This window comes from Spinacia oleracea, chromosome 6 (assembly GCF_020520425.1).
Source record: "Spinacia oleracea cultivar Varoflay chromosome 6, BTI_SOV_V1, whole genome shotgun sequence".
NCBI lineage: Eukaryota > Viridiplantae > Streptophyta > Magnoliopsida > Caryophyllales > Amaranthaceae > Spinacia > Spinacia oleracea.
The window spans coordinates 127,117,949-127,133,400 of record NC_079492.1 but is presented as its reverse complement, the minus strand read 5'-3'; the positions used below and the strand labels follow the sequence as shown (position 1 = coordinate 127,133,400).

The following is a 15,452-nucleotide window of genomic DNA, read 5'->3' as shown; positions in this document are numbered from 1 at the left end:
ATGTCCTACGTGGCATTGACTGTTGTGATTTTGCAGGTTTCCTTCTTTTAAACTTCATCTTTCCCATTTTCCTTCTTCTTCGTCTCTGTCATTCTCAAAAAAAAATGGAGCATCGGCGCATCGCCGGATGATGGTGGCTGGCGACGGTGTGCGCAACTGCTGTTGCGTAACTGTTGTTGCGCGGGTGAGAGAGGGCGGGAGGAAAGGAACGGTGCGCCGACCGTGTAGGTGGTGGTTCGGCGCCGGCGTAACGGTTGCTGGTGGTGCGGTGGGGTAATGGCGAGGGGAAAGGGTGTCGTGGGTGAGGGCGAGTTTGTCGGTTGGTGCTGGCGTGAGGGAAGGTGTGCGGGCTGGTGGTGGCAGACCGTGGGTGGTGGCCGATGTGCCGACCTTTGGTTTCTGATGGTGGCAGATGATGGGCGAGAGGAGAAAGCGAGGAAGGAGAGGGTGGCGTCGGGGCTGAAAGAAGGTGGCTTGAATTAATTTTTTTTTTATGAATAAGTGTGGCGGACATTCCAACGTGGCAGAGGAGGGTTGAGTGGGTTGAGTTAATCAGCATAAAACTTAAAAAAAGAAAATGCCACGTAAGCTTGATTGAGTCAATTATAAGTTGGTTGACTTTTTCTTTCAGGTAACTGGTAAAAGGGTTTGTTAAAAGAAAATGGGTACCAAAGGTTGGATCATCTAGGAATACCTCATAGGTGGGACTGTTAACGGATTACCAGACAAAGGTTGGATTATTAGAATTTAATTTTTCAAAATAAAACCACGTTACCAAACTATGTTGTTTGATATCACATGAGAAAATACAACTATTTTTCTTATACCAATCAATGTGGTTTGGTACTAAATAAAATTGCAACATATTAATATATCATTTCAATGGTATACCTAATATAGCATAAGACTTTCTCATACTTCTTACACTATTTCGTTTGATGACTAGCTTGTTACTCCTCCCTATTTCCACTGCCTAGTAGAGTACAAGCCTTGTTTTGTGAAGTCTTCATTATAGGATCACTACACTTCAGCTGTCACTCCGATTCATGTACGGAATACTATCTTTCAAGGTTATGCAAGAAAAGAAATAACGTGTTCACCGGTTTATAAAATAACAAGCAAAATGGAAAAGTTAATCGACATTGTCTACTTTATTTTAATGAAAATTGTATAGCAATATCTGGGATCAAATTTTGTGAGAAATACAATACTCCATCGTGTAAATTGATCAATTAAGACACATGTTGTAACTCTTTCTCGATGCTTGAGTGGTTAGGTGGTGGGATTTTTGAGGTAAGAGTTTCGCCTATTTGGTAAAAGGTGATGATAAAGGTCGTAAGTTGCAACAATATTTAGTTGTTGCAATCTTACATGTCGTAGTTTAATTGGTATATGTAGACGCCAGATAGGTTGTGCGTCATCAGAATATTTTTACTATCAACACAATATGTTTACTATGAAATATGTAAATAAGGTAGTCGATATGAAGAAGGAAACAAATTAGAACATTAAAATTTTCCTACCTTTTTTTTTAACATTTATTATAGGTTATATAAGTTAAATATTTTAGTTTTCAATTTAAATCATGACATATAAGCATGCCATGGCATCATTGTGACACGGCTTAAAGGACGCATGTTCCGACCTTTATCATTTTTGAAAAAAATATTCAATAGAAGTATGTTTTAATTAGTAAACATCGGTTAATTAATAAAAACAGTATTTGTCCGTGCTAATGCACATGTCTCTACAAATATTTACTAGAAAAATATAATACAGTACATCGCATTAAATTATATGAAATTTGGTGAAACATTACCAACATTTATCTCAGGTTAACAAAATGTATTACTGAACCAACACTTATCTCAGGTTAGTCAATCCAGTTACTCAAGACAACACTTGAAGTAAATCCAAACCTAATACAACTGACGAGGCCCAATTTTATGACTTACTCCAAATAACAGTCATAAGGTGAGTTTGCTACCTACTCCACCGATTTATATTGGTTTAAATGTTTAATGCTTTGATTAGTTGATGTTACAACCATAGCGTATGGTAAGGTTAAATGCTTAAATTTACAAGTTGTAAGCCTAATTCTACGGCGGCGCCTAATATCCTTCCACACCGTTGATGCTAACCCCATGTGATCACTTCTTGTTTTTAGCATTCAGAACCTTCGATTTCAGTTCATCGTGATTCTGATCTACGAACTTTATTTTGTACTTGTTCCTATTTTATTATTCTACATACATCCATATTCTGTTACAATTTGCATCATGTAGAAGAATATGAACCAATTTGCAAACATGGTCATTATACTAATTATTGCATTATTGTGAATCACCGACAAAATATAGTCCCCTAATTCGTAATTACTGAGTATAGTCTATTCATGGCCATCATGTCATGGGTAACCATAATTAATCAAAGTAAGTATTAGTTGATAGAGTTTTAAAGGATTCAAAACTTAAAATTGGGTTAGTTAATTATAGATCAATCACTTCCTTAATTTTACGACTCTCTCTATACCAGAATTACATATTTCTTGTAATACTTTACAACTTATGCTATTGCAAATGATATAAACTTCCCAAAATCATAAGGTATGTACCAAAACTTGAGATCAATTATTGAATCAATTTATACATCGATCACTATGTACCTTTTGCGGCTATCTCTAAACTAAAACAATATACTCAATCCGTAAATTCTATTACAACTCATGCAATTCTAGCTAAATGATATAAACTTTGCAAAACTTTATTTCATTCAAGTGGCGATTTTGTATTTCAACATTACATATATAAAAGGAGAAAATTAAAACAACTATAACAAGTATCCTAGCTAGCTAGTGAATTGTGTAGAAGGTATAAAAGGATAACAACTAATTAAGTAAACTATTGAACCTACATACATTTGTATTGAGAGAAAGAAATGCTAATCTTGATGCATCATCAATCTCGATGTTTTCTTGAATGGTTGAAAGTTGATCAATCATCTTCTTCTGAAACATCAACCTTCATCACCTTATTTCTTTACTATATGGAGACATTCATCTATATCAATGGATCGCGCGATATACTATTTATGTATATCAAAATTTCTGGAGGCCGGATTTTTAAATAAGGAAACTTAAATGAAAATGATTGGATTTTATCTCAAGAATAAAGGAAGGAGAATGAAGAAACAAGTAACAAAGAAATGTTCCATTGTTTTCAAAGAGGTGGAACTAGAACGATCTTTTGGAGGGGGTGGACCATAATAGTAATAAGGAAAATAAGGAACTATTGGATTTGGGGGCGAGGGTACGCCATAAGGTCCATAACCACTACCACCACCACCTCCACTCCCACCGCCATCGCGCATGGGAGGTGGAGGAGAGTAATAGTTTAAAGCGGGCACGGGGATACCAGAAGGCGGTGGGCTATAAGTTGGAAGTGGGGTAGTTGGAGCGGGTGGCGGAGGGCATTCGGGTAGGGCTGGCGGTGGAGGTGGTGGTGTTATTACAACTGGTGGTTGACAAGGGTTTTCGCAAGTTTCACACATTGTGCATGCAATTTGCTCTTTGGACACGGTTGTGGAAGTGGTTGTTGGTGTGTAGAAACAGAGGAAAATAACAGAGATGAAGCAGAGAAAATATGGGATTTGGGTTGCCATTTTTGTAAGGAAATGTGAAAGGTGGTGGAGAACTGAATGTGGGAGATGTTGTTTATGGTTCTTTTTGACTCTACATATAATAAGCTTTGCATCACTATTGAATATTGATATTGATCAACCCTTCGCAATTCCCATCAAATTAAAAAATACGAGTGATTAGTTTTTGGGCTTATGTTGCGCCCATCATATTCAAGTAAGAATTACTATTTTTTTTGGCCTATGTTGCGCCCATCATATTCAAGTAATACGTAAGATAATGTTTTGGGCCTGTGTTGCCCGGGTGGATCTTTATGGGTGACAATTAGGGGTGTAAATTGGATGGATTGGATTGTACTTTGTCAAGTCTAAATTCAATTCAAAAAATTTTGGACATGGATATTTGAGTCCGAGTCTGATCCAAATTTTTTTCGAGTCCAATCCAGTCCGATCAGTAGGGGTGTGAATTGGATGGACTGGATTGGACTTTGCCAAGTCCAAATCCAATCCAAAATTTTTGGACTTGGATATTTGAGTCCGAGTCCAAGTCCGATCCAAACTTTTTTCGAGTCCAATCCACTCCGATCCATAAAAATTTCTTCAGTCCGAATCCAGTCCAATCCGATGCGAATTTTTCTTAGAAAAGAAACTTCATTTTAATTCTTTTTTATAAAATAGTTAAACTCAAATATTTCGATCATAATGCAAATAATTAATATTGTTACCGACTAACTTTTCTGACACATAAAATAAAATATACGAGTACTAAATATTGGTTATGAAATATTTTAATACCTACAACTACAAGTTACTCTTCCCTAAAGCGTAAATAAATAGCCATTAACCATTAGATATAATTATAAATAACAATATGTCTTACAAATCAAAACCTTAGCAAAAAGGTTATAGTTCTTAAAAAAGAGTATGTATAATAAAGATCAATAATCAACTATCACAGGCGACGGGAGAAAGAGGTTGATATGGGTTTTATATGGAGTGTGATATTTTGTTGTTTTTTTTGTTGCACGTATTTATTAAAGGCCCAAATATCACATATTTCACAATAGTTTTTAAATTACATATGTTTATCTATAAATAAAATCATAAAACTTTGGACTTGATTGGATTTTTGGACTCCAAAAGGTTGAGTCCAAGTCCAGTCCAAAAATAGTTGGACTTGGTAATTTGAGTCCAAGTCCGATCCAAAAATTTTCAAGTCCGATCCGTTCCGACAAGTTTGGACTGGATTGGATTGGACTTTGGACTTTTCACTTACACCCCTACCGATCAGTAAAAAAAATCTTTAGTCCGAATCCAGTCCAATCCGGTCCGAATTTTTTTTTAGAAAAAAAAATTCATATTATTTTTAACATAAAAAAGTTAAACTCAAATGGTTCGATCATAATGCAAATAACATTGTTACTGGTTAACATTTCTGACACATAAAATAAAATATACGAGTACTAAATATTGGGTTTGAAAATGTTTTAATACCTATAACTACAAGACTCTTCCATAAATCGTAAATAAATAGCCATGAAGCAATAGATTTAATTGTAAATAACAATATATCTTACACATCAAGATACTTAGCCAAAAAAAGTTATAGTTTTTAAAAATTAAAAATTATAAATATATTAAATCTCAATAATCAACCATCACAGCCGACGCGAGAAAGCGAAAGAAAAGAGGTTGATATGGATTTTATATGGAGTGTAATATTTGGTTGTTTTTTTTATTGCACATAGGTCAAAATATCACATATTTCACAATAGTTTTTAAATTACATATGTTTATTTATAAATAAAATCATAAAACTTTGAACTTAATTGAATTTTTGGACTCCAAAAGGTTGAGTCCAAGTCCAGTCCAAAAATAATTGGACTTGGTAATTTGAGTTCTAGTCCGATCCAAAAAATTTCAAGTCCGATCCAGTCCGACAAATTAATTTGGACTGAATTGAATTGGATTTTAGACTTTTCCCAATCCACTTACACCCCTATTGACAATTGTGCCATATTTGCAATGAGCTTGGTTGTGCTTGTACTTGGATTAGTTGGATTCTTTGGTATTTACTTTCTTAAAAATACTCCATTTTGTTTTGACTATCACATTCCTTATTCTTTTTTTTTCTTTTTCTTTTTTAGCAAAAGATAAATCACTACCACTCTACGATTTTCTCATTTTTATATTAAGATATATATATTTCATATTTTTAATCGTTTTAAGTGATTTAAATCTCATTAGTCCTTATGTGCAAGGATTTCATAGAGATTGTGCTCTATAAATTTTCTAAAAGATCAAATTAATTATAAAATATTTGTGATTTAAAATATTTTTCAAGAATCAAACAGATTTGTTTGAAATATCGTTCTCTATGAATCCTTACAGAAATAGGAGAAGAATGATCTTTAATCACTAAACTAATAAAGAAACGAATAAGATATTTTAATTTAAAAATGAGAAAACCATAAAATAGTAAGGATTAACTTAATTAGTGGATCCTATCTTCAATTTCAATGGACGAAAAGCGTATGGAATAGATTTTGATGTGGTTGGTTTTGTTAATTTTTTATTTTTTATTTGGTGCGAATGAGTCACAAGGTCGGGGAAGAGAATCGATCACAGGATCACTTGGAACCGGGATGTAAGCTCTAATCAACTGAGCTATCCCTCACTCGATTGGTTATTTTAATTGAAAATATATGACTCGAGTATATGGATCAATTAGTGTCACCTTAATCTTAAGGTATACATATTTTTGTGTAAACGTCGTATGATAAGTTCATGGTAAAAGATTCAATGTAAAGCTTGGGTTTGTTACGGAGTATATCAAATAATGGTACGGAGTATGATGGTTAATAACCCATGAATCATGAAATTAATTAACTTCTGTGCTTCATCATGTGGTTATACATTTAATTTAATTTAACTTCACTTATGACAATACTTTAAAATGTAAAACAATACATGAACATTCAACCCAAACTAGTTCTATGTACTTGTAAATTGTAATACTATGAATTGAATTGAATTGAATAAATCAGATCCAATATATATTATTCTCCATAATTAATTAAGAAAGAAATGTTCACCAATGGCAATTAGCTGCTTTGCAAGCTGCATGATCCTTAAAACAACGCGTATCAACGCAACAAGTGCATTTAATCAATACGCCTGGTTTATCCGTCTGGCAATTATCCCTATCTTGGCATGGATCAGATTCACCTAATTTCCTGCTCATCTTCTTCATCATTAATTCAGCATTGATCTTCAACCTTCCGTTGCTTTCACCGTTGTAAACATCACCTACACATTAATTTCTTATTAACGTACGTTAATATTTCATGTTACCGGAATGCATTCGTGCTAATTAATGCATGATAATACCCAAAACCAAATGTGTTTATGAATTGAATATAATAAATACTTACCGTTAGCCATGATCACAAGAGAAAACACGATGAATACGAGAAAAATGCTACTTCTAGCCATTGCAATATTGAAATTTATTTAGGGAGAATAAATTATTATTTTTTTATAGGGAAAATGGGTAAATGATAATATGTGAGCATGTTATGGGTTCATCTAACGATTGATTTATAGGTGGATTATGAATTCTAATTTTGGAATATTAAGATTTTATCAGGGGAGATATTGTACCCCCCTTTTTTTTTTGATAATTGGGAGATATTGTACTTAATTAGTACTTCCTCAGTTTTTTTTTTGTTTTTTTATTTATAATTACACCTTTTGCAATTTTACACTATTTACGCATTCTCTTTTGTCATTTTTTTGTGATTCATAAGAAATTATGTAGTGATGTGACATCTTGTTAGATATGTTTCGATATATATTTTTTTAAAAATTAACTTTTTATTATTTTACTAATGTATAGTTAAAGATATTATTGACTAAAGTTTTGCATTGGCAAGTGTGAAACATAAAATGGTGGAATTATAAAAATAAAATAAAATAGAGAAAGTATATATTATCCCTAATATCACTACATGCCTTAATAAAATATTCCTAAGTATCTTTACAAATCTTTATTCCTTGCGAAAGAAGCCCGTGCAAAGCCTCGTCAAGTTGCATCCCTTGATAAGTCACGTGCCTTTTGAATATGACCACGACCTACCTTATGAACTTCGCATCGATATAAACTCTTCCCAAACACCGAATTCTGGCAACTGTCCATTCCTGATGAATATCTTGGATCTACTCATTTTGTAGAGTTGTACTCCGTAATCAAGATCGCTAAATCCGTGATAAATAATGACAGTTGTATTTGAGATGCATTGATTTTGATTATTTAATGATGAGTCCAATTAACAAATCCTTTGAAATGATGCTCGATTAGGTACCGTCGATCTCTCCACTCCATTTTCTACTTTACAAGAGATTTTTGGTGTTTTTGCTACAAATCGATAAACACATCATATGAATGTAAGAAGAAGAAGAAGAGTTTTGCATCAAATCGATCAAGTAATACTTTTTCTTTCCTCTCTATCCCTATCAAGCTATTGATGATATGCCTCTTTTTGCCAAATTTTGGTTGCTTGTTGAGGAGAATATGCATTGTCCTTGGTATAGAGTATGTGTTGTGATTATGCATTGTAGTTGTGGGAGTTGAATTTGTGTGATTGAGAATAATTGATGAGGATGATAATTAGTTTTATATTTTGATTCAATCATAGTTATGCATCTTCTTTTCACATTATTCATGCATTTTTTTGGTTAGTTTTTCGTAAGTGTTTTGATTTGTGTCCAAGGAACGATTCTTGAAGATGTAATCTATGTGAATTCGTTAAATTAGGATATTTAGGTGAATGAGTAGAGGTATTTCCATTGGATGTTTGTATGTGCGAGTTAGGGTGCTTAGGGATATTTTAATCTTTGTTGCTTGAGTTCTTACTTGATGAAGCACTCGATAAGTCTACCGGTTGTCAAACTATGTGTTGAAACGAATCTATCTTGTTCAATCCTGGAAGTTTTTGCTTTTCTAATTTTTTACCTAAAACTACCATTAGTGCACTTCCCATATCCCTTCAAGCTAGCTATTTTTAAGAGTTGACAAAGAGTCCAATAAGTGGAGCCAATGAGCCCACAAGGCTAATAGCCTACTGTGTCCAAAAAAAAAAAAATTTTGAAAAAGAGTCAATAAGTGGTTTACACCACATGTCCTTTGAGGTAGTGGGTTAGTTGAGATGTTTGAGTGGGGGCTCGAAAATATAAGTAAAGTCCCCTAGTAATGATGAATGTCATTGCAGCTTAAAAATCGCAACTCTAGACCCATTTCTCAATTGATTGATTTTTTTTTCCTCTTAGTAAAAATTTAGCTTGGGGGAGTTCTTGTGCATTATAGGTTATTGGGTTCAATTTTGGGAACGTTTCCATCCTTTAGAGAACAATTTGTGACTTTTGGATACCTTAAAGACACTAATTGATGTTCGAAGCTTAACGGTGGAGCTTTTGCAACTTAGATTAGTCTATCCCCTAGATGCCTAACTCGCGGATACATTTTGAATGTGGTTATTCTTTGAAAGTTTGTTTGAATCATCCTTTGTTTTGAGAACCATATTTGATGAGAAGACCTTGGACTCATTTCTTTTTGTTGTGTTTGTTTGGAGTTGTGGGTTAAACTCTTCGGAAACCCTCACGAGAGCATACTCGTCCACTAGAGCGATCTAGGGGTTTAAAGGGATTGTTACACATGCTAATTGCAACCGTGATTCCTACGACAGTGAGTTAGGATTTATTGCTTTAATTAGTGTTTTACTTATAGTTTTGTCTTGTTTACTCGAGGACGAGTAAAAGATTAGATTGGGGGAGTTTGATAAGTGGTAGTTTTGTCAACTATTAAGTGTCTTTTTCCTCCCATTTTTATCTTTTTTCCATCCTCATTGTGCATTTCCTAGCTTATTTTGCTTAGTTTTAGATAATTGTTATAGTTGTAGGTCTTTTGTAAATTTCAGTTAATTTTGTCACTTTTTTAGGAGTTGGTACTGCTCCCTTGTGTTTGATGTTGTAGGTTTTCATCTTGCACGTCTACATGCCACGCACAAAGAATGGAAGGGCGCAAAGGAGCGAAATAAAACAATTTGGAAGAGTTTTGCAAGACTTGTGCACAACAACCACACTAAAACGATCATAACTATGTTTCTACTTAATATTTTCATGTGATTCCAGTTGGACATGAAAGCTTATTCCAAGATATTTCCAAGGAGTGGTCACACGCCTTATTTGGACGAGTAACGATGAAGTTATGGCCACTTGAAGCAGAGTCTGTACGATCCTCCGCGAGAAAGCTCATCCCGCCCGCGACCGGGACCCATCCCGCCCGCGATAAGGCATCCCGCCCGCGATAAGGCATCCCGCCCGCGACGAATTTCACCCCGGGCGGGATTTTTCTACTGGAACTTTTTGGCAAGTTGAAATATTCATAAAAAAGTATAAAAATGTCCACTTGGCAAGAAATCATAAAGATTCAGGTTAGATCATGTTGATAATTACTTACACCAAGAATGATCATCAATGATTGTGTGTTGTAATTTCACGATCAAACTCCATAAGATATGGTATATCTAAATTGGAATAATCGAAGTGAATTAGTACTTGATTCGATCAATGATGAATCATAAAGATTTTTCCTAGAATTTCTAAACAAAATGCTCAACTACCACCAAACTAAACCAAATTCGTCAAAGCTATTGAAAAGTAATTTAGTGTTTGTTATATATATCTAAAGAGTTCTTAAACTCGGTGGGAGCTTAGTGTTTGTTATCCAACAAACTAGACCCAAGTATAAATATATGTTTCATTGTGATTTATTCAAATGAGACACAAGGGTAATATTGCTATCATGAAATTTGAGAACATAATGTTTGTTTGCTCGAAATAGTGTTCTTTTGGTGATTCGTTTCCAAAATGACATGTGGCAGAAAATAGACCTCGGAAGACTTCGAGGCGAACAACAAACGTAAACGGGCATTCAGGAGGCTTTTAGAAGTTCTTCAGAAAATCCGAACACTTATTCTTTAAGGACTTTATAAGTGGCTTTAAAGAATAGACATCTCTTTGAAGACTTTTACAAGTTCGTTAAGGAGAATAGAATATGCAAAGGAATTTCAAAGTGGCTATTGATATTCTATTGTTTGATGTTCTAAACACACGCAGTCATAGAGTTCAAGTAACTGAAACTATGAGATTTTTCTATTAGATAGTGAAGAAACCTACAACTTATAGTCAAACTATTACCATGAAGAGTAGTGAATTTTTGACTTGTAAGAAAGTTATGACGAAACCCTGATTCCTTAAAATGGTTAGAGGTCATATATAGACTCAATGTTTTAAATGGTTAAAGGCCATAAAACAGAATCAATGTTTTGATAACAAATTTGAAATTTTGTTGATTTTCAAGAATGGATTACACCTATTGGTTGCAAATTGGTTTTAAGGATAAAAACCATCAAACATAGAATTGTGTCTTCACACAAAGCTAGATTAGTTGCTAAAGGTTACAAGCAAATTCACGACGTGGATTGTGTTGAAACTTCATGCATAATCGTAATGCTCAAGTCTATAAATCAAGGAATGATTGCATATTGGCACACATGGCAATTGGACGAAAAAATGTATTCCTCAATCAAATATTGGAAGAAACTATGTACATGACATGTCCTAGGATTTTTGGATCCAAATAATGATTGAAATGAATGCTAGCTTATGAAATCAAAGTATGGATTTAGGTAAGCAATTGGGAATTAGAACTGTATTTTAGTGAAGCTAATAAGTATTTTAGTTTCATAAAATGTAGACGATTCTTATAGATGTATAAGAAGTTTAGTGGGAGTACATAAAACTTAATTTTTCATATGTGTATCACACATATCTCTCTATTGTAAAATAACATTCAAATACTAAATGATTGAGATTTGAACTTATTTATCAATGATGGAAAAAGGTGAAACATAGTACATATTGGGTATTAAGATATCTTTACAAAGATCTTAGAAAAATTGTTTTGGATTAAGTAATGGCATCTACTAAAGCAAACATGAAAGACTCCAGTGGAGATGTTCGACCCATATGAATAAATCTAAGTAATGAATGTTTGAACTATATATCTATAAGCATTTACTAAGTAAAATATCAAAGAGTCTAAGTGATATTCTTAACCTATGTTATATGAATTTAGCTGGATTCGGTATCTACTAAGACTGGATGAGCTAAAGTTACATGAATAGAATTCAATTGGGAATTATTCTGCAAAATAATTTATCATGTATGATATAATATAAGGATCACCAAAAATGTATTGTATGGATTTAGGCATAAACGAACATAAACCAATCTCTATTGGTCTAAGTAAAGCTCAACTAAATTGAGATCAAGAAAAACTTATTGTAGGGGAATACAGTTAAACATAATAACATGTGCGGAACAATCCTCAAAGCCAGGAAACATGTATAAAGCACAGATTAAGCAAACTTACATTCGAAGCGTGTTTTCCACAATAATATGTCAACGAACACGAACAAAGAACTCCACTTGTCGTTCCTCTACTTGGTTCACCGACACGATCAGATCCATCTTGATAATCGTAGCTTAGACAATTAATCAAGATACTTTGCTTTTGGGAAGAACTCACTTTGGAGGCACAGAGAGAATTAGGGTTCTCTGTGTCTCTAGGGTTTTTGAGTGTATGGAATTGTGTGTGTGTTGGAAACAAGGTTGTAAGGTTATATCATTAACCCTACTAACCGACCAAGCAAGAAGCAAGGCCGGCTAGCAAGCCGTGCGAGCCAAGCAACACAGACACACGCCCACGCCCAGCGACACACTGCAGGCCGAAGCCCACAGCGCGCGCGCCGAGCAGCTGGGCCGTGGGCCTTGCTCGCTCGTCGTGCTGTCCGCTAATGCTTGTTGTTGCGTGCTCGTGCCCAATGGGCTTGCCTTGCTTGCTCGCGAGCTTGCTGGCTCGTTGGGCCTTGCACCTTACGTGCTTGGCTCGACGGGCCGGCAACTCTGATGCCCTTCGTATTCGCGATTTAATATATTTCTGATATATTATTTATCGTTTCGTATACGACGAATCACCGTCGTACGATACGATTTATTCGTGTCGCCCAGCTTACGAATATTCGCGATACGATATACGATTCCAACAAAGGTCGTATCGTATAATACGTTTCCAACTAATTCCCGAAAAGCTATTAAATGAATTTCCGATTCATTTAATCCGGTGATCTGTTACGTGTCATTGGTGTGACCTTGTAGGTTCAGTCAAGAGTAAGTTGTGAGTTCAATATCCATTAGAACTCACTGATCGGAAGCATTGCTCCAGCTAGCTGTTCTGATCACTTGATCTCACTGAATTAATTGTTCGCAATTAATCTGAACCTTGGTATTATACTTAATGCACCTTGGGTGAAGGACATATTTCCTTCAATCTCCCACTTGTCATTCAGACAAGTGTGCATCCACATTCCTTTGTCACTTAGTGTTACTTACTGAACATAAGGTAAGATCCAAGCCATCCTTATTAGGTCCAGAAGTGTTTCTCGGATTACAATGTTCAACTGTCAAACTTTTGCAGAAGGTTAAGCCTAACCATTCTGAGCACGGCCATGCATTTTACAGTATCTAACTCCCCGAGAGGCCTTGTTACACAACAACACCATATCCTATCAAAGATAGGAGGACAATCCATTCTTGCAATCTATGAACACTCACTTTGATTCATAGTACGCCCAGTAACTGCTTTTATAGCCTCCTTTTACGGTGCGACGTTTAGCTAGTATCAAAGAGAACTAATTCTCAAACGAGCAGACCTAATCGCTCATGTTCTGAGGAACGGTTTCTAATCACCATTGATGAGAACTACCTATGACATGACTTTAATCTCTTAAAGCGTTCTCATGGTCAATCCGATACAAGATCCAATAAGTATCTATGCAAAAGATTCTGACATCCAGTCACTTTAGTTCAAGAAACAGAACTAAGTAATCTACTTGCAATCTAATCTTCATTAGTCATTGGTCGTCCACCTTTCAATGACCTGGATTAGGGATCCTTTGTGACTTCAATATTCAAGTTCACTTATGGGTGTTTCTTTGTCAAATAATCCATCTTGACATCCCATTTGAATGATTTGAATCATATGGACTTATCATTTAATTCTAAACCACAATTAAATGAATATGAAATAAATAAATTTCATAAATATGAAATGGTTAAACCAATTGTTTTAAACATAGATCTAACAGATGTTTTAAAACAATACTTAGAAAATCAAAGCCATTCTCCAACATGCTTGATTCCCATGGTTGCTACATGTGCGTTGTGTTTCACTTGTGGCAACGGTTTAGTCAATGGATCCGCGACGTTGTCTTCATTTCCAACCTTGCAAATCTCGATTTCCTTTCTTTCAACGATCTCTCGAAGTATGTGAAATCGCCGCAGTACGTGCTTGGACTTCTGGTGGCTCCTAGGCTCCTTTGCCTGGGCAATGGCTCCGCTATTGTCGCAATACAAAGCCACTGGTCCTTTAATGGAGGGGACAACACCAAGTTCTTCGATGAACTTCCGAATCCAAACAGCTTCCTTTGCTGCTTCTGAGGCAGCAATGTACTCGGCTTCAGTTGTAGAATCCGCAATAGTGCTTTGCTTAGCACTTTTCCAGCTTACTGCTCCGCCGTTGAGGCAGAACACAAACCCAGACTGTGATCTGAAATCATCTCTGTCGATTTGAAAGCTTGCGTCCGTATAGCCCTTAACAATCAACTCATCTGTACCACCATAAACCAGAAACTGATCCTTAGTCCTTTTCAGGTACTTTAGGATGTTCTTGGCAGCAGTCCAATGCGCCTCACCTGGTTCTGTCTGGTACCTGCTCGTTGCACTGAGTGCGAACGAAACATCCGGCCTTGTACAAATCATAGCATACATGATGGATCCAATAGCCGAAGCGTATGGAATTTCACTCATCTTTCTACGCTCATCAGAAATTTTGGGACACTGATTCTTGCTTAGATATACGCCATGTGACATGGGTAGATGGCCTCTCTTAGCTTCAATCATATTGAACCTAGCTAGCACTTTGTCAATGTAAATGCTTTGGCTTAGTCCAATCATCCTCTTAGATCTATCCCTATAGATCTTGATGCCCAATATGTACTGTGCCTCTCCTAAGTCCTTCATTGAGAAACACTTCCCGAGCCAAGTCTTTACAGACTCCAACATAGGAATGTCGTCAACATACAAGACTAGGAATGCAATTTTACTCCCACTGACCTTCTTGTATACACAAGATTCGTCCTGATTCTTGATGAAGCCAAACTTATTGACTACTTCATCAAATCGTTTATTCCAACTCCTTGATGCCTGCTTTAGTCCGTAGATGGACTTCTTAAGCTTGCATACCTTTCCTTGGTTCTTTTGATCCACAAAACCCTCCGGCTGTGTCATGAACACAGTCTCTTCAAGAACACCGTTCAAGAAGGCAGTTTTGACATCCATTTGCCATATTTCATAGTCATGAAAAGCGGCAATCGCAAGGATTATCCGAATAGACTTAAGCATCGCGACTGGAGAAAAGGTTTCATCGTAGTCAACGCCGTGAACTTGCCTGTAACCTTTTGCTACCAATCTAGCCTTGTATATGTATACAATTCCATCTTTGTCTTTCTTCAATTTGAAGACCCATTTGCATCCGATAGGTGTGAACCCATCCGACAAATCAACCAAATCCCAGACTTGATTTTCAGACATGGAGTCTATTTCAGATTGCATGGCCTCTAACCATTTATGGAGCT

At 35.6% G+C, this 15,452-nt stretch overlaps 1 protein-coding gene across 1 annotated transcript; it reads right to left on the bottom strand.

Moving 5' to 3' along the window:
• Window positions 1-2,731: 2,731 nt before the first annotated feature.
• On the bottom strand, window positions 2,732-3,776 carry LOC130462757 (leucine-rich repeat extensin-like protein 3). Its single transcript, XM_056831648.1, has one exon. It carries the CDS (start codon window positions 3,658-3,660, stop codon window positions 3,157-3,159), a length of 504 nt encoding a protein of 167 aa, XP_056687626.1. The 5' UTR covers window positions 3,661-3,776; the 3' UTR covers window positions 2,732-3,156.
• Between the last annotated feature and the right edge of the window lie 11,676 nt (window positions 3,777-15,452).